Here is a 23,981-nt window from a genome sequence, read left to right on the forward strand (position 1 = left end):
ATAAAATAATAAAAATAATGGTATTTGTTAGTCACTTAATATGTTCCAGGCACTGTACTAAGCGCTGGGGTGGATACAAGCAAATTGGGTTGGAAACAGTCCCTGTCCCACGTGGGGCTCACAGTTTCAGTCCCCATTTTTAAAGATGATGTATCTGAGGCCCAGAGAAATGAAGTGACTTGCCTAAGCACACACTGCAGACAAACAGCAGAGCTGGGGTTCGAACCCATGACCTCTTCTGACCCCCAAGCCCATGCGCTATCCACTCTGCCATCGCTTTCCCCCACTTAAGGCCTCCAGGGGTTTTTGTGCTTTATATTTCCAACATCCCAGGATTGATATGAATCATAAAAAAAAACATTCAATTCACGGGTTTTGGAGTCAGAGGTCATGGGTTCAAACCCCGGCTCCGCCAATTGTCAGCTGTGTGACTTTGGGCAAGTCATTTAACTTCTCTGTGCCTCAGTTAACTCATCTGTGAAGTGGGGATTAAGACTGTGAGCCCCACCGTGCGACAACCTGATCACCTTGTAACCTCCCCAGCGCTTAGAACAGTGCTCTGCACATAGTAAGTGCTTAATAAATGCCGTTATTATTATTATTATTATTATTATTACTATTATTATTATCATTAAGATTCATCGAACACTTCAGCAGAACGAAGCTCCAGTGCTCCTTGCTCACCAGGCTGGGTATTCATTCATTCATTCATTCAATCGTATTTATTGAGTGCTTACTATGTGCAGAGCACTGTACTAAGCACTTGGGAAGTACAAGTTGGCAACATATAGAGACGGTCCCTACCCAACAGTGGGCTCACAGTCTAGAAGGGGGAGAACAGTCTATATAGAAGGGGGAGAAGCCGCAGATGTGCCTCTCTCTTGCCCTCCTCACCTCCAGCAGAGTGAAACATCTGGTAATTGCAGCTTCGTCCCACAATACATCCTCTGCCCATCTCCCAGCAGACTGCTGCCCGCATGCTTTGTCTGCCAGTCACAGTGCCTCCTAAGGAATTGGCACCAGTTCCAATCAATCAATCAATCAATCATATTTATTGAGCGCTTACTGTGTGCAGAGCACTCTGCACCATCAAGGAGACCCCATCCTGTCCCGTGAGAAAGAGGACATTTCCTGCCACTTGATTTCTCGCAGGACTTCGAGAAAACTAACGGTGGCGGAGGCCAGTCCTCTGGCTCTGGGTATGCTTGGACTCTGAATCATGAGGAGCCTGAAATTCTGCTCTTCCAGGTACACATTAATAATAATAATAATAATAATAATAGTAATATTTAATGGCATTTATTAAGCGCTCACTATGTGCAAAGCCCTGTTCTAAGCGTTGGGGAGGTTGCAAGGTGATCAAGTTGTCCCACGGGGGGCTCACAGTTTTAATCCCCGTTTTACAGATGAGGTAACTGAGGCACAAAGAAGTTAAGTGACTTGCCCAAAGTCACACAGCTGGCAATTGGCGGAGCCGGGATTTTAACCCATGACCTCTGACTCCAAAGCCCGGACTCCTTCCACTGAGCCACGCTGCACCTGATCTGCTCATGGGCCCCAAGATGAATTGGCTAGTGGTCAAAGGGGCAATGGGGCTGAAACAAGCCCGTTGGATTCAGACTTCTCTCTTAACTAAGGCATCATCATCAATCGTATTTATTGAGCGCTTACTGTGTGCAGAACACTGTACTAAGCGCTTGGGAAGTACAAGTTGGCAACATAAAGAGACAGTCCCTACCCAACAGTGGGCTCACAGTCTAAAATGCAGGGTGTTCTTGTTCTTGCTTTCCTCCATTGAAGGTCTCCAACGGTGTGTGTGCTTTACATTCATTCAGTCGTGTTTATTAAGTGCTTACTGTATGCAGAGCACTGTACTAAGCACTCAGGAAGGTACAATACAATAATAAACAGTGACATTCCCTGCCCACAATGAGCTCACGGTCGGCTGGCCTCTAGAACTGCATTTCTGGCTTTGCTCTCTAAATTCCAACATCCCAGGATGATAGAAGCCTAATAATAATAATAATAATAATAATAATAATAATAATATAATAGTATTTATTAAACGCTTGCTGTGTGCACAGCACTGTTCTAAGTGTTGGGGAGGTTACAAGGTGATCAGGTTGTCCCCCGGGGGACTCACAGTCTTAATTCCCATTTTACAGATGAGGTAACCGAGGCACAGAGAAGTTGTGACTTGCCCAAAGTCACACAGCTGACAACTGGCAGAGCTGGGATTTGAACCCATGACCTCTGACTCCAAAGCCCATGCTCTTTCCACTGAGCCACGCTGTTTCTCTAAAAGCCCCATCCAATTAATAATATTTACTGGACATTTCAGCAGCTCTTGAAATATCGCCCCTCTTGGAATAAGAACCAAGCAGAAGGGAGGATGGAGAGCAGGCCTTCTTCAAACGTCATCGAGTTATTTCCGACCCGGTGACTCCACGGACTCCCCCTCTTCAGAACGTCCCATCTTCTGTCATAAAGTCGTCTGATAAATCTATCCGTAGAGTTTTCTTGGTAAAGATACGGAATTGGTTTACCGTCGCCTACTTCCACACAGTAAAAACTTGAGTCTCTGCCATTGTGTTTAATCAACGTTTTGATCGATTGATCATTTGCCTTTGACTCTTTCCCGCGCCGAGGCTGCCCAACACAGGGGCATGGGCTTTGCGATCATCATAATCCTCATCTCACTCCTAGAAGGATAGGAGTATAGCCTAGAAAACCGAGGCCTGGAAAGCTCGAGAAATATTTAAATTCAAACGTCTAGACCTTTCTTCTTGAAATAGTAGTCCTCTTCGTTTTCAAGTTAAGCCATTTGTTCAAGGAACTCAGAGCGCTTTACGAACAGCACTGTTTATCCCCACCAGATGATAGAAAGTGAGTAAGCGTTAAATGTTAGCCCCCATTGTAAAAAAATGTCTGATTGACTCAAGTTCAGATAGACTGTGAACCCTGTGTGGGACAGGGACTGTGTCCAATATGATCAACTTGTATTTACCCCAGCGCGTAGAACTTCGCTTGACACTTAGTAAGTACTTAGCAAATGTCATAATTAATTAAAGTAAGTCATTGGCAGAGTTGCGGCTGAGTCCGATAAAACTTTCAAGTTCTTTGTTTTCTTTCCATTTTAAAGCCTGCAGGGAGACTTTGTTTTCTATATTGTGAGAGTCTCGATGCTTGCTGGGTTCCAAGAATTCATGAATTCTGTTTTCAGTAGCTTGAGACTTCTGTTTATAATAAGGTAAAGAGGAATTAAGTGTTTTGATAGCCCTGCATAAGCCCCAGGATACCGGGCTGCCTTTGCAACTTTGGCACCTGTGGTAAAAAGGCAGGAAGATCTTTTTTTTTCCTTTGGGAAACTAAAGAGTTTCTACCCATCTACACTCTCTGAGTAGATATAGTATCTGAAAACAAGGAGCATTCTGTATATTCAGCCATAGCGTTGGGGGAGGCAAGTCTTCCATAGCAGATCAAAATACGTACCCGAAGCCCGTGTCTATCTATGAAAAGTCATTTGTCTGTGAACCAGGTTCTATCTTCACTGTCTTTGATCTCTCAACTTCTTTGGCACTATGGCCCACCATCCCCTTCTGGAAAAATGACTTCTCTGGTTTTCCCCAAGCAGGGCTCTCCTGGTTCTTGTCTTGTCTTATGCTGTTGAGTCATTTCAGACCTATAGCGACTCCACGGGCACATCTCTCCCAGAACTCCCCATCTCCATCTGCTGTTTTTCTGGTAGTGGATCCAGAGAGTTTTCTTGATCATAATTCGGAAGTGGTTCACCATTGCCTTCTTCTGTGTGGTCAACTTAAGTCTCCGCCTTCGACTGTCTTCCGTGCTGCCGCTGACCAACACAAGTGAGTTCTGACTTGTAGCAGATTGTCTTCCACTCTCTAGCCACTGGCCAAGCTAGGAATGGAATGGGTAGATCTCTGCTTGACTCTCCCTCCTGTAGTTGAGACTGGTAGAGGACTGGAAACTCTCCAGGTGCCGCCCTCAATCTAATTACTTATTCTAACTCTCTTTTGCTGGCTCTCCTTCTTCCTCTAACCCCCAAGCTCTGTAGGGGGGTGGGGTTTTAAGGAAGGAAAGAGAGAGAGAGAGAGAGAGAGAGAGAAAGAGAGAGAGAGAGAAGGAAAGAAAGAAAGAAGGAAGGAAGGAAGAAAGAAAGGAAGAAGGAAAGAAGAAAGGAAGAAAGAAAGGAAGAAAGAAAGGAAGAAAGAAAGAAGAAAAAGAAAGAAAGAAAGAAAGGAAGAAAGAAAAAAAGGAAGAAAGGAAGAAAGAAAGAAAGGAAGGAAGAAAGGAAGGAAGAAAGAAAGGAAGGAAGAAAGAAAGAAAGAAAGGGAGAAAGAAAGAAAGAAAGAAAGAAAGAAAGAAAGAAAAAGAAAGAAAGAAAGAAAAAGAAAGAAAGAAAGAAAAAGAAAGAAAAAGAAAGAAAGAAAGAAAGAAAGAAAGAAAGAAAGAAAAAGGAAGGAAGGAAGGAGGGAAAGAAGGAAGGAAGGAAGGAAGGAAGGAAGGAAGGAAGGAAGGAAGAAGGAAAGAAGAAAGGAAGAAAGAAAGGAAGAAAGGAAGGAAGAAAGAAGAAAGAAAGGAAGGAAGAAAGAAAGGAAGGAAGGAAGAAAGAAAGAAAGAAAGGAAGGAAGGAAGAAAGAGAAGAAAGAAATAAAGAAAGAAAGAAAGAAAGAAAGAAAGAAAGAAAGAAAGAAAAAGAAAGAAAGAAAGAAAGAAAGAAAGAAAGAAAGAAGGAAGGAGGGAAAGAAGGAAGGAAGGAAGGAAGGAAGGAAGAAGGAAAGAAGAAAGGAAGAAAGGAAGAAAGAAAGAGAGAGAGAGAGAGAGAGAGAGAGGAGAGAGAGGAGAGAGAGAGAGAGAGAAAGAAAGAAAGAAAGAAAAAGAAAGAAAGAAAGAAAGAAAGAAAGAAAAAGAAAGAAAGAAAGAAAGAGAAAGAAAGAAAAACCTGTTCTCCCACCAGCTTGATGAATAAATGAATGAGTACTGTATTAGCCTCTTCACTGGTCTCCCTGTCTCCTGTTTCTCCCCTCCAGTGCATACTTCACTCTGTGGGTAGCTCATTTTTCTGAAATGCCATTATTTGCAATTTCCTTCTTCTCAAAAACCTTTATTAGTTACCCATTCCTCTCCTAACCATTGGCTTTATGATCATTCTTTCTTTCCTACTTTTCCCCTCTTTTCTCCCACTACACACTATCTCGCACTTTTCTTTCTTAACCTCAATGTTGACTCTTCCCGCATTGACCTCCCCTTCAGTTTCTTTTCCGCTTACTTCTCCCCATCCCCACAAAAGCCCACAAACTTAGCCCTCCCCAACTTTACAGTTCTCCTGAAAGTGTCTCCGCTCCAGGAAGCTGTCCCTTACTAATAATTAATTAAGTATGGTACATGGCTTAGTGAAAAGAGTCCGGGATTGGGAGCCAGAGGTCGTGGGTTCTAATCCCATCTCCGCTACTTGTCAGCTGTGTGACTTTGGGCAAGTCACTTCACTTCTCTGGGCCTCAATTGCCTCATCTGGAAAATGGGGATTAAGACTGTGAACCTCACGTGGGACAACCTGATTACCTTGTATCTACCCCAGCACTTAGAACAGTGCTTAGCACATAGTTAGTGCTTAACAAATACCATTATTATTATGGTTAAGGGCTTACTCTGTGCCAGACATTGTTCTAAGCCATGTGACTACGGGCAAGGCACTTCACTTCTCTGTGCCTTAATTACCTCATCTGTAAAATGGGGATTAAGACTGTGAGCCCCACGCGGAACAGGAACGTACTTGTACCTACTCCAGAGATTACAATAGTGCCTGGTATATCATAAGTGCTTACCCTCTTATGTACATGTCTGTAAATTATTTATTAATATTCATGTCTGTCCCCTCCTCTAGACTGTAAGCTTGTTGTTGGCAAGAAACGTGTCCACCAACTCCATTGAGCCCTACTCACCTCCTCCAGGAGGACTTCCCAGACTGAACCCCCTCTTTCCTCTCCCGCTCCCCATCCCCCCCCGCCCTATCTCCTTCCCCTCCCCACAGCACCTGTATATATGTTTGTACAGATTTATTCCTCTATTTATTTTACTCGTACATATTTACTATTCTATTTATTTTGTTAATGATGTGCATCTAGCTTTAATTCTATTTATTCTGGTGACTTGACACCTGTCCACATGTTTTGCTTTGTTGTCTGTCTCCCCTTTCTAGACTGTGAGCCCATTGCTGGGTAGGGACCGTCTCTATATGTTGCCAACTTATTCTTCCCAAGCACTTAGTACAGTGCTCTGCACACAGTAAGTGCTCAATAAATACGATTAAATGCGATTGAATGAATATTGTATCGTAGTTTTGCAAACACCTAGTGCAGTGCGCGGCACACAGTAAGTGCTCAATAAATACCTGTGGTTGATTGTTTGGCAGGGTGAGAACACACATGCAGAAGTGAGGTCCTTAATGCTGAAGTCCGGGCGATGGAATGGAGGAAATGAGCCCTGATTTCTCCTACTCCTTCTCCCTTCTGTGTCACCTTTGCACTTGAATTTTTTGTTTTTATTCACTCCACCCTCATCCCCACAGCTCTTTTGCTCCTATCTGTAATTAATTTATTTATATTAATGTCTGTCTCCCCCTCTAGATGGTAAGCTTATTGTGGGCAGGAGTCTTGTTTACCAACTCTGTTGTATAGTACTCTCCCAAGAGCTCAGTACAGTGATGATGATGATGATGGCATTTATTAAGCGCTTACTATGTGCAAAGCACAGTTCTAAGTGCTGGGGAGGTTACAAGGTGATCAGGCCCCATGTGGGGCTCACAGTCTTAATCCCCATTTTACAGATGAGGTAACTGAGGCCTAGAGTAGGTAAGTGACTTGTCCAAAGTCACACAGCTGACAAGTGGCAGAGCCGGGATTTGAACCCACGACCTCTGACTCCCAATAATAATAATAATGGCATTTGTTAAGTGCTTACTATGTGCAAAGCACTGTTCTAAGCGCTGGAGGGATATAAGCTGATCAAGTTGTCCCATGTGGGGCTCACAGTCTTCATCCCCATTTTACAGATGAGGTAACTGAGGCTCAGAGAAGTTAAGTGACTTGCCCAAGGTCACACAGCAGACATGTGGTAGAGCCAGGATTCGAACCCATGACCTCTGACTCCAAAGCCCGTGATCTTTCCACTGAGCCATGCTGCTTCGCGCTGCTTCTTCTTACACAGTGCTCTGCACACAGTAAGTGCTCAGTAAATCCGATTGACCGATTGATTGCTTGGTAGATCGGTTGCACGAGCATGGGCTTGGGAGTCAGAGGTCATGGGTTCCAATCCTGGCTCTGCCACTTATCAGCTGTGTGCCTTGGGGCAAGTCACTTCACTTCTCTGTGCCTCAGCTACCTCCTCCGTAAAATGGGGATTAAGACTGTGAACCCCACGTGGGGCAACCTGATTACCTTGTATCCCCCCCAGTGCTTAGAACAGTGCTCAGCACATAGTAAGGCTTAACAAATACCATAATTAGTATTATTATCATTAGTTTCCCAAGTGCTTTGGACAGTGTCCTGCCTACTGTAAGTGCTCAATAAATATAATTGAATGATTGATCACATGGGAAAAAGGGGTGGAGTCTGGAGAGGTTGTGAACTGAGAACAGACAGGATTGGGTGTCCAACCACCTGTAGTCCCTGTATTGGATAGAGGACTGGACTGGGAGTTAGAAGGTCACGGGTTCTAATCCCGGCTCTTCCATTTGTCTGCTATGTGACCTTGGGCAAGTCACTTCACTTCTCTGGGCCTCAGTTCCCTCATCTGTAAAATGGGGATTGAGACTGTGAGCCCCACGTGGAACAAGGGACTGTGTCTACCCCAACTTGCTTGTTTCCACCTCAGCGTTTAGCACAATGTCTGGCACATAGTAAGTGCTTAACAAATACCATAGTTATTGTTATTATTACTTACCTATCCTACTAGTTTATTCATTCATTCATTCAGTTCTATTTATTGAGCACTTACTGTGTACAGAGTACTGTCGCTTGGGAGAGTACAATATAAAGTCCCCCTTTTCCACTGCTCCTCCTTCCCTCCCCATCTCCTCGACTCTCTCCCTCTGCTCTACCCCCCCCCGCCCCACAGCACTTGTGTATATATGTACCTATTTATAATTATAATTCTATTTATTTTTATTAATGATGTGTATATATCTATAATTCTATTTTTATAATGATGCTACTGATGTCTGTTTACTTGTTTTGATGTCTGTCTCGCCCCTTCTAAACTGTGAGCCCGTTGTTGGGTAGGGATTGTCTCTATCTGTTGCCGAATTATACTTCCCCAGCGCTTAGTACAGTGCTCTGTACACAGCAAGCACTCAATAAATACGAATGAATGAATGAATCTATAATTCTGTTTCTTTATAGTGATACTACTGATGCCTGTTTACTTGTTTTGATGTCTGTCTCCCCCCTTGTAGACTGTGAGCCCATTGTGGGCAGGGATTGTCCTATATATTACAATGCTTAGAGTTTCATTGTAGGAATATTACGAGCTTAAGCAAACTAGGTTCTCCTGCATCTTGCAATGAGGGGCTAGGTTTGGACCCTCTAGTCCCTTCTAGGCTGTGAGCCCGTTGTTGTGTGGGGACCATCTCTGTATGTTGCTGATTTGTACTTCCCAAGCGCTTAGTACAGTGCTCTGCACACAGTAAGTGCTCAATAAATATGATAGAATGAATGAACCAAACTAAATAACATCTAAGAGAAAACGTAGCCCAAAATGGAGTGGATCATTTGATACCACTATCGTGCTGGGGGAAAATGATGCTATGTGTATCATTCATTCATTCATTCAGTCAGTCAGTCAGTCAGTCAGTCAATCATTCAATCATATTTATTGAGTGCTTACTGTGTGCAAAGCACTGTACTAAACATTTAGAAGAGTAAAATATAACAATAAATTCCCTGCTAACAACAAGCTCACAGTATAGATGATGTATAAGTGCTCCCGATTGATTGGTTCGTTTACGTTCTTGTAGAAGTCAAGACTATACTTTCAGGGATCATGAGAAGCAGCATGGTCCAGTGGAAAGAGCCCGGGCTTTGGAGTCAGAGGTCATGAGTTCGAATCCCGGCTCCGCCACATGTCTGCTGTGTGACCTTGGGCAAGTCACTTAACTTCTTTGAGCCTCAGTTCCCTCATCTGTAAAATGGGGATTAAGACTGTGAGCCCCACGTGGGACAACCTGATCACCTTGTATCCCCCCAGTGCTTAGAACAGTGCTTTGCACATAGTAAGCGCTTAACAAATGCCATCATCATCATCATCATCTGGACTGTTGTGGGAAAATAACCTTCTGAACTCCACTGGCGCTCACCTGCTTAGCAATGCCGATCGTGGCAAAATCAGTGCTGTCGACTGCAGTTTATCCTTGAAAGCCAGAAAAATGGCCCCTGGTTTTCAAAGGCCCAGGAAAGCGTTTTAGTAGCTCTTGCTTTGCCCATCTCTGGAGAGTATGCAACCAACGTCTTCGCGTGGCTGACACATACATGCATTATAAACCCAACCCAAGTTGGTTTGAAGAATCCCTCTGGATGTTGGTTATTCCAAGGGTCGGGTTTTTGGGACTGCCCACCTGGCACTCTAGAAAGTAAGTCGTTTGGAAGACAGTCTGTAAATCAGACACCAAATTCAACCCACTGGCAAATCAATTCCTGCAAGCCGTACGCGTTTATTAAATAATCTCATTCAGAACATAATTCTTCTTTTGCTGATTTATGAGTAAAGGTTGCTGCAGCTCTTAGGTTATCCGCTGCCAAATTCCAGTGAGAGTATCATCCTCAGATGGACTAATATTTGCAAAATGAGGTTCATTATCTCACAGCGAGGCTGATTCGTTCAGAAGCTCTAGAAATGATTTTCTCACTGTTCTAAAAAAATGCAGCTCGTTTCTTTAGCATCTTAATGCATTTTGTTTCACAACAAGCAAATCTTAGTTTCGAGACAGAGGTGATTTAGAAAATTTGGCCACCTCTCCTTGTCTGCTCAAATGTGCCAGGGATCTGTTTTCTATAAGACGAATGTCTGTTTCAGCTTACTATTATGATTATGAGGATTTGATTAAACAGATATGTCTTTAAAAATAGAACATTTACCATAGTGCATATATATGTATATGTGTGTGTGTGTGTGTGTGTGTGTATATATATATATATATATAGTTTTGCACATATTTTGACAGGAAATAGCATACAGTATAATATTGGGAGCATAATGTTTATATTTTTTCAAGTCACAAAAATGTTTCAAACTTCCACCCCTCCATGAAGTAGTTGGATGGGCGTAACATCTTCAAGTGGCAAATTGGCCCTTCTCCTAAACCGTCTTAGTGTCCTTCTATTTCCGTGAACCTTGACACAGCTCAGTCAAGTAGCTCTCGAGTGACCCTAATTACTTTTGGTCAATCCTGTCGGGATTTTGACTTCCCCGGTTTGACTTCCACCTCTTCACTTCAGGGGCGTGAACTTCCTTGGGGGGCAGTCCTTTTAGGCTCAGAATTACTCAGAGTTTCCATCTGCTTTTACTTGACTTGTGGTCGCGAAGATCATGCCTGGCCCTTGGGGTATTACAGAGAACCGAGAGGATGTGGAGGTTTGTCAGCCAGTGAAATATGTCTGGCTTTTTTTTTTTTTTTTTTTTTTGCAAGCAACTTTCCTCTGCTTCTCATCCTGTGTGGTCCCCACTAAACTGAATTTATATGTAACAAGACTACTCACCCTCTTTATCTTCTGAGTTGCTCTTTTCTAAGCAGAAGGTGTGTGTAGAGAGGGTGTAAGCCAAAAAATGTAATCCTGGCTTCAGGAAGACAGGTTGCCAAGAAGCTGAAAATAAAGTTATGTGTGAGTGTGCTTCAGTACTGCTTAGTCTGTGGGGGCAGAAGAATGTAGCTCCTTGTGGGAAGGGGACGTGTCTACCTACTCTGTCGTATTGCACTCTCCTGAGCGGTTAGTACAGTGCTCTGCACACAGTGAGCTCTCAGCGCGTCCCACTGATTAATGGATCGATTGGACTTCAGATAAGCAACCTAAGAAAAAGTGGATTGTCGGGGTGTCAGAAAACCCCTACCAACTGTACAATTCCAGTTTGTCTTCTATATTCAAATTTCTTTTCATTTTGTTTTCAGGCACTACTGCAGTCAACAGTTAGGCAGCAGGAGGAGGCCATTGAAAAGCAGTATGTAGCCACAATTGAGAAACAAGTGCACAAGTGTGAAGACTTGCTTAATACTCAGGTAATTCATTCATTCTTATTTATTGAGCGCTTACTGTGTGCAGAGCACTGTACTAAGCACTTGTAATAAAAAAATGTGTGCTCATACACACCGTTGGCTGTAAATCACTCAATCACCTGTGGTTCCTCATCTTGTTTCTCTCCTAGTTGCCTCCACCACTTGTCTGCTGTGTGATCTTGGGCAAGTCACTTCGCTTCTCTGGGCCTCAGTTACCTCATTTGTAAAATGAGGATTGGGACCGTGAGCCCCACGTGGGACAGGGACTGTAGAAAAGTGCTTGGTACATACTAAGCGCTTAACAAATACCATTATTATAATAATTATTATTACAGTCCAGCCCACAGACTTCGCTCATCTAATGCTTACCTTCTCCCCGTACCTTGATCTCATCAATCTCACCTCTGCCCTCTCTCCCACATTCTGTCTTTGGCCTGGAACTCCTCATAGACAGACAGTTGCTCTCCCCAACTTCAAAACCTTATTGAAGGTCCATCTCCTCCAAGAAGCCTTCCCTGACTAAGCCCTCCTCTCCTCTTCTCCCACTCCCTTCTCCATCACCCTGACTTGCTCCCTTCACTCATCTCCCCCTCCCAGCCCCACAAAACTTGTGTATATATGTTATTTATTTATCTATGTATATCAAAGTCTGTCTCCCTCTCTAGACTGTGAGCCAGTTGTGAGCAGGGAATTTGTTTATTGTTATATTTGACTCTTCTAAGTGTTTAGTACAGTGCTTTGTGCACAGTAAGCACTCAATAAATATGATTGAATGAATGAATGAATGAATGATACACATAGTATCATTTTCCCCCAGCACAATAGTGGTATCAAATGATCCACTCCATTTTGGGCTACATTTTCTCTTAGATGTTATTTAGTTTGGTAAATGTTCTGGGAGAACCTACCTTGCTTAAACTCATAATCTGGACTAGCCCTTCTAGACTGTGAGCCCACTGTTGGGTAGGGACCGTCTCTATAAGTTGCCAACTTGTACTTCCCAAGCACTTAGTACAGTGCTCTGCACACAGTAAGCGCTCAATAAATACGAATGAATGAATGAATAATATAATATTCCTACAACGGAACCCTTAGCATTGTAATATATAGGACCCCCAAAGTGGCATTAAGACCCAAAAGGGCCTCTATCTCATAACCTAATAAGATTTCTACAACATAATCCTTAGAATTGTAATGTAAATGTCCCCCAGAGTGGAATTATAACACACAGGTGCCTCTGTGGGGTTTACCTTGAGCCTTAAACCAAGGGAGGGGATATAGAAAAGAAGAGTCAGCCTCTCCAGTTTTTAGAATTCTTCAAAAGCCAACGTCCCTGTTTCAGTCTAGATTTCCATCTCTGTTAAATATCAACTTAAACATCTCCTCCAAGAGGCCTTCCCTGACAAAGCCCTCCTTTTCTCTTCTCCCACTCTGACATGCTCCCTTTAATCAATCAATCAATCAATTGTATTTATTGAGCATTTACTGTGTGCAGAGCACTGTACTAAGCGCTTGGGAAGTACAAGTTGGCAACAGATAGAGACAGTCCCTACCCAACAGTGGGCTCACAGTCTAGAAGGGAGAAAAAGCAATCGTAGTCGGCAGGATTCGAACCTGCGCGGGGAAACCCCAATGGATTTCTAGTCCATCGCCTTAACCACTCGGCCACGCCTTTATTCATCTTCTCTCCCAGCCCCACAGCACTTACATAAATACCTGTAATTTATTTATTTATATCAATGTCTGTCTCCTCCTCTAAACTATGAGCTCGTTGTGGGGAGGGAATGTGTCTGTTTATTGTTATAACGTACCCTCCCAAGCATGTAGTACAGTGCTTTGCATCTCAATAAATATGCGCTCAATAAATATGATTGAATGAATGAATGAATATCAGTAGCATTATCACCTGTTGGTAACTGTGCAGTGTTGCTGGAAGTTTGTTGCTGTGATAATAATTATAATAATGATGACGTTGATTAGGCTCCGTGGAAAGAGCACGTGCTTTGGTGTCAGAGTTCACGGGTTCAATTCCTGTCTCCGCCAATTGTCAGCTGTGTGATTTTGGGAAGTCACTTAACTTCTCTGTGCCTCAGTTACCTCATCTGTAAAATGCGGATTAAGACTGTGAGCCCCCGGTGGGACAACCTGATCACCTTGTAACCTCCCCAGTGCTTAGAACAGTGCTTTGCCCATAGTAAGCACTTAATAAATGCTATCATTATTATTATTAATAATAAAAGTACTTCCTATGTGCTAAGCATTGGGATAAATACCAGGTTGTAATAATGATAATAATAATAATGATAATAATAATAATAATAATGGTATTTGTTAAGTGCTTACTACGTGCCAGGCACTGTTCTAAGCTCCGAGGCACTGTTCTAAGGTTATCCAGCCGGACACATCTATATTGGCCCCATTTTTACAGATGAGGAAACTGAGGCCTGGAGAAATTACGTGACCGGCCCAAGGTCAGGTAGCGGCCAGTGGCCGGACTTGGATTGGGACCCAGACTCTTTCCAAAGAGCCACACTGCCTCTCCTTATGAGAGTAGTCGATTGGTAACCTGAGCACAGACACCAAACAGTTCGGTTCCGACATAGAGTCATCTGTGTAAACAGCACAATGGAAAGACACCCAACAGCTTGGAAAAAAAAGTCGACTTGGTCAATGAATTTATCCTTGGAAACGGGACAGAGAAATACTGGACACGAGCCATCTGGTGGGCCTTAACTGAAAGTAGTCTCAGTGCCTTTCTGAACTACCCTTGTTGATTGATACACTGTGCCTCGGCGCATTAGTAATGGGAAAACCTCATAAAGCTCAGATACTTGCTTCTAGCTTTCCAAAACGTAACATCAGGCTTTTTTCAAATTAGGCATCTCGGGGGAAAATAGGCTTCTGGTCAAATTTTTTGTGCCTTTTTTAAGCTTGAAGTTCCACAGTGCTAGTTTCTTTGCGAGGACCTTCTCTGGGAAATGCGAAACGGTATGAAAACCAACTGAGGCCACGGACCTGAGCTCTTATGAACCTGAAGGTCGATTTTCCTCGGAACCGGTCAGAGGAGTTCTCCTTCCATCTGAGGAGTCGCCTTCTCTTTGGAGGATGTGAGGAATCAGTGGCGGGAGCCAAAGTCGTAAAGCCGAAGAGCGAGGGTAAATAGGAAGCCGGAGGGGAAGAAGATAAAATAGGACCATTTTATTAACGAAACAAAATGCTAGCAAATGTATGTTCTTTCTCCGGAAAATCCACCGCATCATTAGCGCCCACCAAAATGTCATGGAGACCTGACATCGTACATGGAGGTGATCGTTTGCTTCACGTTAGAAACACTTTTATGTAGCAAAGAATTCATTTTGTGTATTAGTTCATCTTATGAGAAAGGATTTTGGGAAAATATGTCCCATTTACACGTCATGTGACATAACACAGAGAAGCAGCGTGGCTCAGTGGAAAGAGCAAGGGCTTTGGAGTCAGAGGTCATGGGTTCAAATCCCAGCTCTGCCAACTGTCAGCTGTGTGACTTTGGGCAAGTCACTTCACTTCTCTGGGCCTCAGTTCCCTCATCTGTAAAATGGGGAATAAGACTGTGAGCCCCCCATGGGACAAGCTGATCACCTTGTAGCCTCCCCGGCACTTAGAACAGTGCTTTGCACATAGTAAGTGCTTAATAAATGCCATTATTATTATTATTATAACAAGGATGATAATTGAGACTCATGGGAATTGCTCTCTACAGAAAATACCTAAAGGCAAGCTTTAAATTAAATATCTTCATAAAAAAAAACATCAGCCCACCAAAACTACCAGGATGTATGGGAAATATAAATTAAATGAAAATGGTCTCTTTTATTAGTCACCAAGCATCAATTATTCGTTATTTGGGCAAGCAGTATTTGCTGAGCTGTTGCATTGATTCAGTTTTTATTAACTCACATTTTCATAATATCCTTCTGTTTAATCTTTTATGCCTTCTGAAGTCGACTTTAGGATAGTTCCCTTGGCACCCTTATTTTTTAATGACCATTTTAATGTTTTTTTTCACACTCGAAGTAGACAGAGTGAGGAAGCTTCTTCAGTAGAATTCCAGAAAATGCAGTTATGTAGAGCAGATTCCGCCAGGTATAGTGAAGCCGGTTCAGATTTTATAATGTAAGGTGATTTCGACCTGTATATTTTCTCCCAGCACTTTGTGCAGTATAATCCCCCCCTTCTTGACTGTGAGCCTGTCTTGGGCAGGGATTGTCTCTATTTGTTGCCGAATTGCACTTTCCAAGCGCTTAGTCCAGTGCTCTGTACACAGTAAGCGCTCGATGAATACATTGAGTGAATGAACGAGAAAATAGTGCTCTGCACACAGTAAGCGCTTCATAAATACTAGAGCAGGAGGGAGTGGTGGGTTCATTGCGCTTCCAGGAGTATTGTGAAATGCTTACCTTGTTATTCCCTTCAAATATGGTGGCCAATTTCACTTTTACAATCGCTTGGAAGTTTGTTTTATAGAAGGCAGTCCAGAATCTCCCACTTGTACCTGATAATGGACGGGAGAGATGGTAGGGATAAGACCAAACGATCAATAATACAGAATTCATTCATTCATTCATTCATTCATTCATTCATTCATTCACTCACTCATCCATCCATTCACTCATCCATCCATTCATTCATTCATTCAATCATATTTATTGAGCACTTACTGTGTGCAGAGCACTGTACTAAGCGCTTGGGAAGTCCAAGTTGGCAACATATAGAGACAGTCCCTACCCAACAGTGGGCTCACAGTCTAGAAGGGGGAGACAGAGAACAAAACAAAACATATTAACAAAATAAAATAAGTAGAATAAATATGTACAAGTAAAGAAATAAATAGAGTAATAAATACGTACAAACATATATACATACATACAGGTATATATGTATATATAGTGTGGCTCAGTGAAAAGAGCCCGGGCTTTGGAGTCAGAGGCCATGAGTTCGAATCCGCCACACGTCTGCTGTGTGACCTTGGGCAAGTCACTTAACTTCTCAGAGCCTCAGTTACCTCATCTGTAAAATGGGGATGATGACTGTGAGCCCCACGCGGGACAACCTGTGAGCCCACTGTTGGGTAGGGACTGTCTCTATATGTTGCCAATTTGTACTTCCCAAGTGCTTAGTACAGTGCTCTGCACATAGTAAGCGCTCAATAAATACGATTGATGATGATGATGATGACAACCTGATCACCGTGTATCCCCCAGCACTTAGAACAGTGCTTTGCACATAGTAAACGCTTAACAAATGCCATTATTCTTCTAGACTGTGAGCCCACTGTTGGGTAGGGACCGTCTCTATATGTTGCCAACTTGTACTTCCCAAGCGCTTAGTTCAGTGCTCTGCACTCAGTAAGCGCTCAATAAATACGATTGATTGATTGATATGTACAGAATGAGGATGACTACAAAAGCCTTGGAGGTGAAGCTGAAACTGGAATCCTGCGGCCTAAGTGACAGGGAGGGGTAAAGGAATTTGTTCTGACGGTTTTGACACCTATCTACATGTTTTGTTTTGTTGTCCATCTCCCCCTTCTCGACTGTGAGCCCACTGTTGGGTAGGGACTGTCTCTATATGTTGCCGACTTGTACTTCCCAAGCACTTTGTACAGTGCTCTGCACACAGTAAGCGCTCAATAAATACGATTGAATGAATGAATGAATGAACCTTGAGAGAGTCGGCGTTGTCAGCTGTAGGTAGTAGAGCTTGTTGAAGGAGCCAAAGGAGAGACTTGAGACTGGGGACTGCATTGAAATCTGCTGAAGATAATGTGAGACGTGGCCAGCGTACTTGATGATAAGTGCTCTGATACAGTGATACAGTGCTCTGCACCCAGTAAGCGCTCAATAAATGCGATTGATGATGATGATAATCAAAAATAAGCCATGTCATCTCCCATTTATAAGTGGGGAAACGATTTAGTCTTTGTCCAAGAAAAGCTACACGCTGAGAGGAAATCTCGATTATTAGAATGAGGCATGTAAACTTTTCACTAAAACGATCAAATTGCAGTTCTTTCTGACCCTGGTTCTTGACTAAACCAATGACTTACCATCACCATTTTTATTTGTAATTGTAAGGATACAGAAGCAGCATCGCGTAGTCGATAGAGCACGGGCCTGTTTTGTTTTGTTTTCTGTCTCCCCCTTCTAGACTGTAAGCCCGCTGTTGGGTAGGGACTGTCTCTATGTGTTGCCAACTTGTATCATCATCATTATCATCATCAATCATATTTATTGAGCGCTTACTGTGTGCAGAGCACTGTACTAAGCGCTTGGGAAGTACAAGTTGGCAACATATAGAGACAGTCCCTACCCAACAGTGGGCTCACAGTCTAAAAGGGGGAGACAGAGAACAAAACCAAACATACTAACAAAATAAAATAAATAGAATAGATATGTACAAGTAAAATAAATAAATAAATAAATAGAGTAACAAATATGTACAAACATATACATATATACAGGTGCTGTGGGGAAGGGAAGGAGGTAAGATGGGGGTGGTGGAGAGGGGGACGAGGGGGAGAGGAAGGAAGGGGCTCAGTCTGGGAAGGCCTCCTGGAGGAGGTGAGCTCTCAGTAGGGCTTTGAAGGGAGGAAGAGAGCTAGCTTGGCAGATGGGCAGAGGGAGGGCATTCCAGGCCCGGGGGATGACGTGGGCCGGGGGTCGATGGCGGGACAGGCGAGAACAAGGTACTGTGAGGAGATTAGTGGCAGAGGAGCGGAGGGTGCGGGCTGGGCTGGAGAAGGACAGAAGGGAGGGGAGGGAGGAGGGGGCGAGGGGATGGACAGCCTTGAATCCCAGGGTGAGGAATTTCTGCCTGATGCGCAGATTGATTGGTAGCCACTGGAGATTTTTGTTAGTATGTTTGGTTTTGTTCACTGTCTCCCCCTTTTAGACTGTGAGCCTACTGTTGGGTAGGGACTGTCTCTATATGTTGCCAACTTGTACTTCCCAAGTGCTTAGTACAGTGCTCTGCACACAGTAAGCGCTCAATAAATATGATTGAATGAATGAATGAATGAATGGGAGTCAGAAGGTCATGTGTTCTAATCCCGTCTCTGCCACTTGCCTGCTGTGTGACCTTGGGCAAGTCACTTCACTTCTCTATGCCTGTTTTCTCGTCCCTAAAATGAGGTTTGAGACTATGAACCCCACATGGGACAGGATTGTGCCCAACCCGATTTGCTTGTACTACCCCATAGTAGTGCCTGGCATGTAGTGCTTAACACATACCGTAATCATTCATTATTATTTTAAGGGAGAAACTCAACAGGTAAATCTGTATCCAGTTGACCAAACTCTTTATTTGATATTTTATGATATATTCCTCACCATACCCCTCAATCCCCTGTCTTATCAACCCCTTCTGGCCTTCCTTCCCAACATCTTCCACCCCCCATTCCTCGCTCTCCCCTAGTGAGTCGGTTGGCATTAGAGGGACGTAGCCAACATGCCAGGTGGTGGTAGAAAATCAGTGAGATTAGGTAGGAGGTGGCAAGAAGACTGAAGACTTTAAAGCCCATGGAGAGGAGTTTCTGCTTGATACAGTGGTGGATAGGCAATCACTGGATGCTCTTGAGGAGTGGGAAAACATGGACTGAAAGATTTCTCAGAAAAAAATTATCCAGGCAGTAGAGTCAAGTATGGACTCGAGTGGGGAGAGGCAGGAGGCAAGGACATCAGGAATGAAGCTGATGTAGAGAAGCAGCGTGGCTCAGTGGAAAGAACTCGGGCTTGGGAGCCAGAGGTCATGGGTTCTAATCCCGGCTCCGCCACTTGTCAGCTGTGTGACTTTGGATAAGTCACCTCACTTCTCTGGGCCTCAGTTCCCTCATCTGGAAAATGGGGATTAAGACTGTGAGCCCCCTGTGGGACAGCCTGATCACCTTGTAACCTCCCCAGCGCTTAGAACAGTGCTTTGCACATAGTAAGTGCTTAATAAATGCTATCATCATCATGTAAGTGCTTAACAAATACCATTATTGTTATTATTATTATTATTATTATTATTATGTAGTAATCAAGGTGGGGTAGGATGAGTACTTGGATCAACGTGGTAGCAGTTTGGATGGAGAAGAAAGGGCGATTTCTGCCACGTTGCGAATGTTGAACTGACAGGATTATACCGGTTGAATGAGAAAAATGACTGGAGACTGATGCCAAGGATATGGACTTGTGAAACAGAGAGGATGGTGATGCTGTCCACAGTAATGGAAAAGTCAGGGTTTGTGAGAAGATGAAGGGTTCTACTTAAGGCATGTTCGATTTGAGATTCAGTTTACTCATCGACCCATTTCTGGGAGTGTGTGAGAGTTCTATATGTTGCCAACTTGTACTTCCCAAGCGCTCAGTACAGTGCTCTGCACACAGTAAGCGCTCAATAAATACGATTGAATGAATGAATGAATGAGTAACCCTCATGCAGAGTTCCTAGATTTAACAAGCCTACACAACAAACTATTTTACTCTTTGTGAAAGTGATATTCTTGCAAAACATTTCCGGTAAGAGAGCGTCCAAAAAATAAATAAAGAATAATAATAATAATAATCGCATTTATTAAGGGCTTACTACGTGCAAAGCACTTTTCTAAGTGCTGGGGAGGTTACAAAGTGATCAGGCTGTCCCACAGGGGGCTCACAGTCTTAATCCCCATTTTACAGATGAGGTAACTGAGGTCCAAAGAAGTTAAATGACTTGCACAAAGTCACACAGCTGACAATTGGCGGAGCAGGGATTTGAACCCATGACCTCTGACTCTAAAGCCCGTGCGCTCTTGCCACTGAGCCACTGCTGGCTAGGTTAAGGGCACTTTTCAGAGAGAGACATTGGTACGCAATTTGGAAAAAAGGCCCCTGCTGAACACATGATCAAAGTTAATCATGAGCCCATGAGAGTTATCTGAGAGATCTGTATTGCAGCCCACTAGGCTCAAATAAAATGTACTTGTGCTTTCAATTGATTATTATGTCAGTCAAATCTTCGGTGGGATTAATGTACATTAATTAGCCTTGGTATTAATTTGGAAATATATTTTGGAGTGGCTCCATAAACTCCCGGAAATGTCACTCCTATTATTAATGCTTGTGGAGCAGCTATTCGGTGGATAGAACATCCTAGCCGTTTGGTAATACGCATAAATCATAAATTGACCAAAGAGAATTTGCAATCTAGGGAGAAGAAACACCTATAGAAAATGAACTTCACAGCTAATCTCTCCCACTTCCTTCCTTGTCCCTACAGCAGAGCACAATCCCCTCACACTCTCCGTAGCGCTTATTACAGTCTTCTACCCACAGTAACTGCCCAATAAATACTATCGACTGATTGACGCGTTGTTCACCTACTCTTTGCCCCTGACGGAGGGCGTCAGGTTAGGCGTGACATTTGTGTGTTGGGAGGGTGGTCTTTCCAAAGTTAAACTACATGCTAAATACGATTGATTGATTGATTGATTGATTGAGGGCAGGGATCCTGTCCTCCTGTTTTAGTGTAGGAAGACAGCATATCATATTGTACTCTCCCAAGCTTTTGGTGTCTTTCGCTGCCCAAGGTGTGTGCTCAGTGAATTGCATTTATTCATCAGTGTATAAACATCTACAAAATTTAGAAGATTTTAAAAGAGCACAAAAGAGAACCAAACAAGTTCTCCTTGTTGGAGTAAGAAGAGATATTTCTTTTTGTTCTGTTTTTCATTTGCCTGTGACTCACATTTGGTAGGCTCATTTTTCTGTTTTCAGTTCCTGAGGTGACTTAATTGGAAAAAATGACCCCCTTTAGACCATGATTGTTGAGTTGTTTTAAATGTGTATTAATTCAAAGGGCTCTCATCAGAGGGTTCATTTTATTAATTTAATTATTATTGTCATTATTATGGTATTTGTTAAGGGCTTACTGTGTGCCAGGCACTGTAGTAGATAGAAGCAAATTGGGGAACAGAGTCCCTGTCCCATGTGGGGCTCACAGTCTCAATCCCCATTTTACAGAGGAGGGAACTGAGGCACAGGGAAGTTAAGTGATTTGCCCAAGGTCACACAGCTGACAACTGGCAGAGCCGGTATTAGAATCCATGACCCTCTGACTTCCAGACATGTGCTGTATCCACTCTGCCATGCTGCTTCTCTGATGATATGAACAAGCTTTTTTTATGGTATTTTTTAAGTGCTTACTTGTTAAACACTGGGTTAGATACAAGCTAATCAGGTCGGGCACAGTCCCTGTCCCACACAGGGCTCAGTCTTAATTCCCATTTTACAGATGAGATAACTGAGGCACAGAGAAGTTAAGTGGATCACTGGAGAGATTCGATGAATCACAGAGTGTGAAACTAGCCATGCTAACTCTCTTAACAAACTAAAGCTCAAACTTTAGAATTATTATGGGAAGGAAATATTTATCAGTCAATCAATCAATCATATTTACTGAGCGCTTACTGTGTGCAGAGCACTGTACTAAGCGCTTGGGAAGTACAAGATGGCAACATATATTTATATTATATATTACATTCTCCCAAACACTTAGAACTGTGCTCCCCACACAGTAAATGCTCAATAAATGCAACTGATTGATTGATTCAAGAAAAGCAGAAAATCATTCTACCTTTCCAGATACTAATCAGATGATCATTTCTTTCTGCACCCAATATATATCTCACAAAATCTGGATTCAGAAAAGTGCCAGCAAAATTTGATTTACCACACAATATTTGGTGTTAGATTTTTACCCCATCTGTTATCAGGTTTACTTATTCCAAGTCTTTTCTGAATTCTGGGGATTGAGATTAGGAATGATTCCTTGCTCTGCATTACAGGCAGGTTGCTGGAGATGTCGTTTCCTCTCCCCATTTTTATCTCCCCTTTTTTTGTGGGTTTTTTTCAGATTGTGAGTACCTTAAGGACTGTGCTTAATTCCAACATGTGTATCCTTTCCCAGCACTTAGTACAGTACTCTTCACTGTGACCTTTGGAATTTTGATATTTGCCCCATCCCCAACCCTACATCACTATGTCCCTATTCTTAAAATATGTATTAATAATCAATAATAATCGTATTAAGCACTTACTATGAGCCAGGCATATATTATATTTATAAGTAATATTAAAAATTACTTATTCATTCATAATAATGCCTGTCTCCCCTCTAGACTATAAACTCACAATGGGAAGGGAATGTGTCTGCTAATTCTGTTGTCTCGTACTCTCCCAAGTCCTTAGTACAGTGCTCTGCACATGGTAACGCTCAATTAGTAATATAATAATAATAATAATAATAATGGCATTTATTAAGCACTTACTATGTGCAAAGCACTATTCTAAGCACTGGGGAGGCTACAAGGTGATCAGGTTGTCCCACGGGGGGCTCACAGTCTTAATCCCCATTTTACAGATGAGGTAACTGAGGCGATGATCAGGTTAATTAATATGATTGATTGATTAATTCACATAGTAAGCACTTACTAAGTACTAGTAATACTACTACTGCTTGGTAAGGGAACTGAGATCAGGTGAGATCTAGGTTAAGAGCATGGAAGAATAAATGGTGGAGCAGAAATACCTCCAAGAGTTCTGTCTGACCTCTATAAATCTTGAAAACTCTCTCTTGCTTTTCCAGGAAATGTTGTGCAGATCACCAGTGGTAACTGCCCAGACAGTTTATCATCAAGTTAAGAAATTTAGTGATAGCTTTTCCCTTGTCACCATCAACTTGAGGAGGAGACTAGAATGTCAGCTTACTGTGGTCAGGGAGCGTGTCTACCAATTCTGCTGTACTCTGCCAAGCACTCATTCATTCATTCATTCAATCGTATTTATTGAGAGCTTACCATGTGCAGAGCATGGTACAAAACACTTGAAAAGTACAATTCGGCAACAGAGACAATCCCTATCCAACAACGGGCTCACAGTCTAGAAGGGGAGAGACAGACAACAAAACAAAACAAGTAGACAGGTATCAATAGCATCAGAATAGAGAAATAGAATTATAGATATTTACACATCATTAATACAATGAATAGACAACTATGTACAAGTGCTTTGGGGCGGGGAAGAGGGTAGAGCAGAGGGAGGGAGTTGGGGTGATGGGGAGGGGAGGAGGAGCTGAGGAAGGGGGAGGGCTTAGTCTGGGAAGGCCTCCTGGAGGAGGTGAGCTCTCAGTAGGGCTTTGAATGGGGGAAGAGAGCTAGTTTGGTGGATGTGAGGAGGGAGGGCGTTCCAGGCCAGAGGTAGGACGTGGGCCGGGGGTCGACGGCGGGACAGGTAAGAATGAGGCCCAGTGAGGAGGTTAGCAGAGGCAGAGGAGCGGAGTGTGCGGGCTGGAGAAGGAGGGAAGGGAGGTGAGGTAGGAGGGGGCAAGGTGATGGAGAGCTTTGAATAAATAATAATAAATAATAATAATAATAATGTTGTTTGTTAAGTGCTTACTATGTGCCAAGCACTGATCTAAGCACTTCGGGGGCTGGGGGGGGGCGGCGGGATACAAGGTAATCAGGTTGTCCCGTGTGGGGCTAACAGTCTTAATCCCCATTTTACAGATGAGATAACTGAGGCACAGAGAAATTAAGTGACTTTCCCAAAGTCACACAGCTGACAAGTGGCAAAGTCACACAGCTGACAAGTGGTGGAGTCGGGATTAGAACCCATGACCTCTGTCTCCCAAGCCCGGGCTC

The 23,981-nt window shown here is 43.1% G+C and overlaps 1 protein-coding gene and 1 non-coding gene across 4 annotated transcripts in view; one reads left to right on the forward strand and one right to left on the reverse strand.

Moving 5' to 3' along the window:
* CCDC91 (coiled-coil domain containing 91) overlaps positions 1 to 23,981 on the forward strand; it is a 510,937-nt gene that overhangs the window by 258,557 nt on the left and 228,399 nt on the right. For 2 of the 3 annotated variants that reach the window (XM_038742360.1, XM_038742369.1), the window contains exon 7: positions 11,180 to 11,287. The exons of the other annotated variant lie outside the window; for it this stretch is intronic. In XM_038742360.1, the coding sequence (XP_038598288.1) occupies positions 11,180 to 11,287 (108 nt within the window). The remainder of the gene's footprint in view (positions 1 to 11,179; positions 11,288 to 23,981) is intronic. 3 annotated transcript variants of the gene reach the window in all.
* TRNAS-AGA lies at positions 12,878 to 12,956 on the reverse strand. Its single transcript has one exon. It is a non-coding gene; the product is annotated as a tRNA-Ser (tRNA).

The sequence above is a fragment of the Tachyglossus aculeatus genome, chromosome 2 (genome assembly GCF_015852505.1).
Source record: "Tachyglossus aculeatus isolate mTacAcu1 chromosome 2, mTacAcu1.pri, whole genome shotgun sequence".
Taxonomy (NCBI): domain Eukaryota; kingdom Metazoa; phylum Chordata; class Mammalia; order Monotremata; family Tachyglossidae; genus Tachyglossus; species Tachyglossus aculeatus.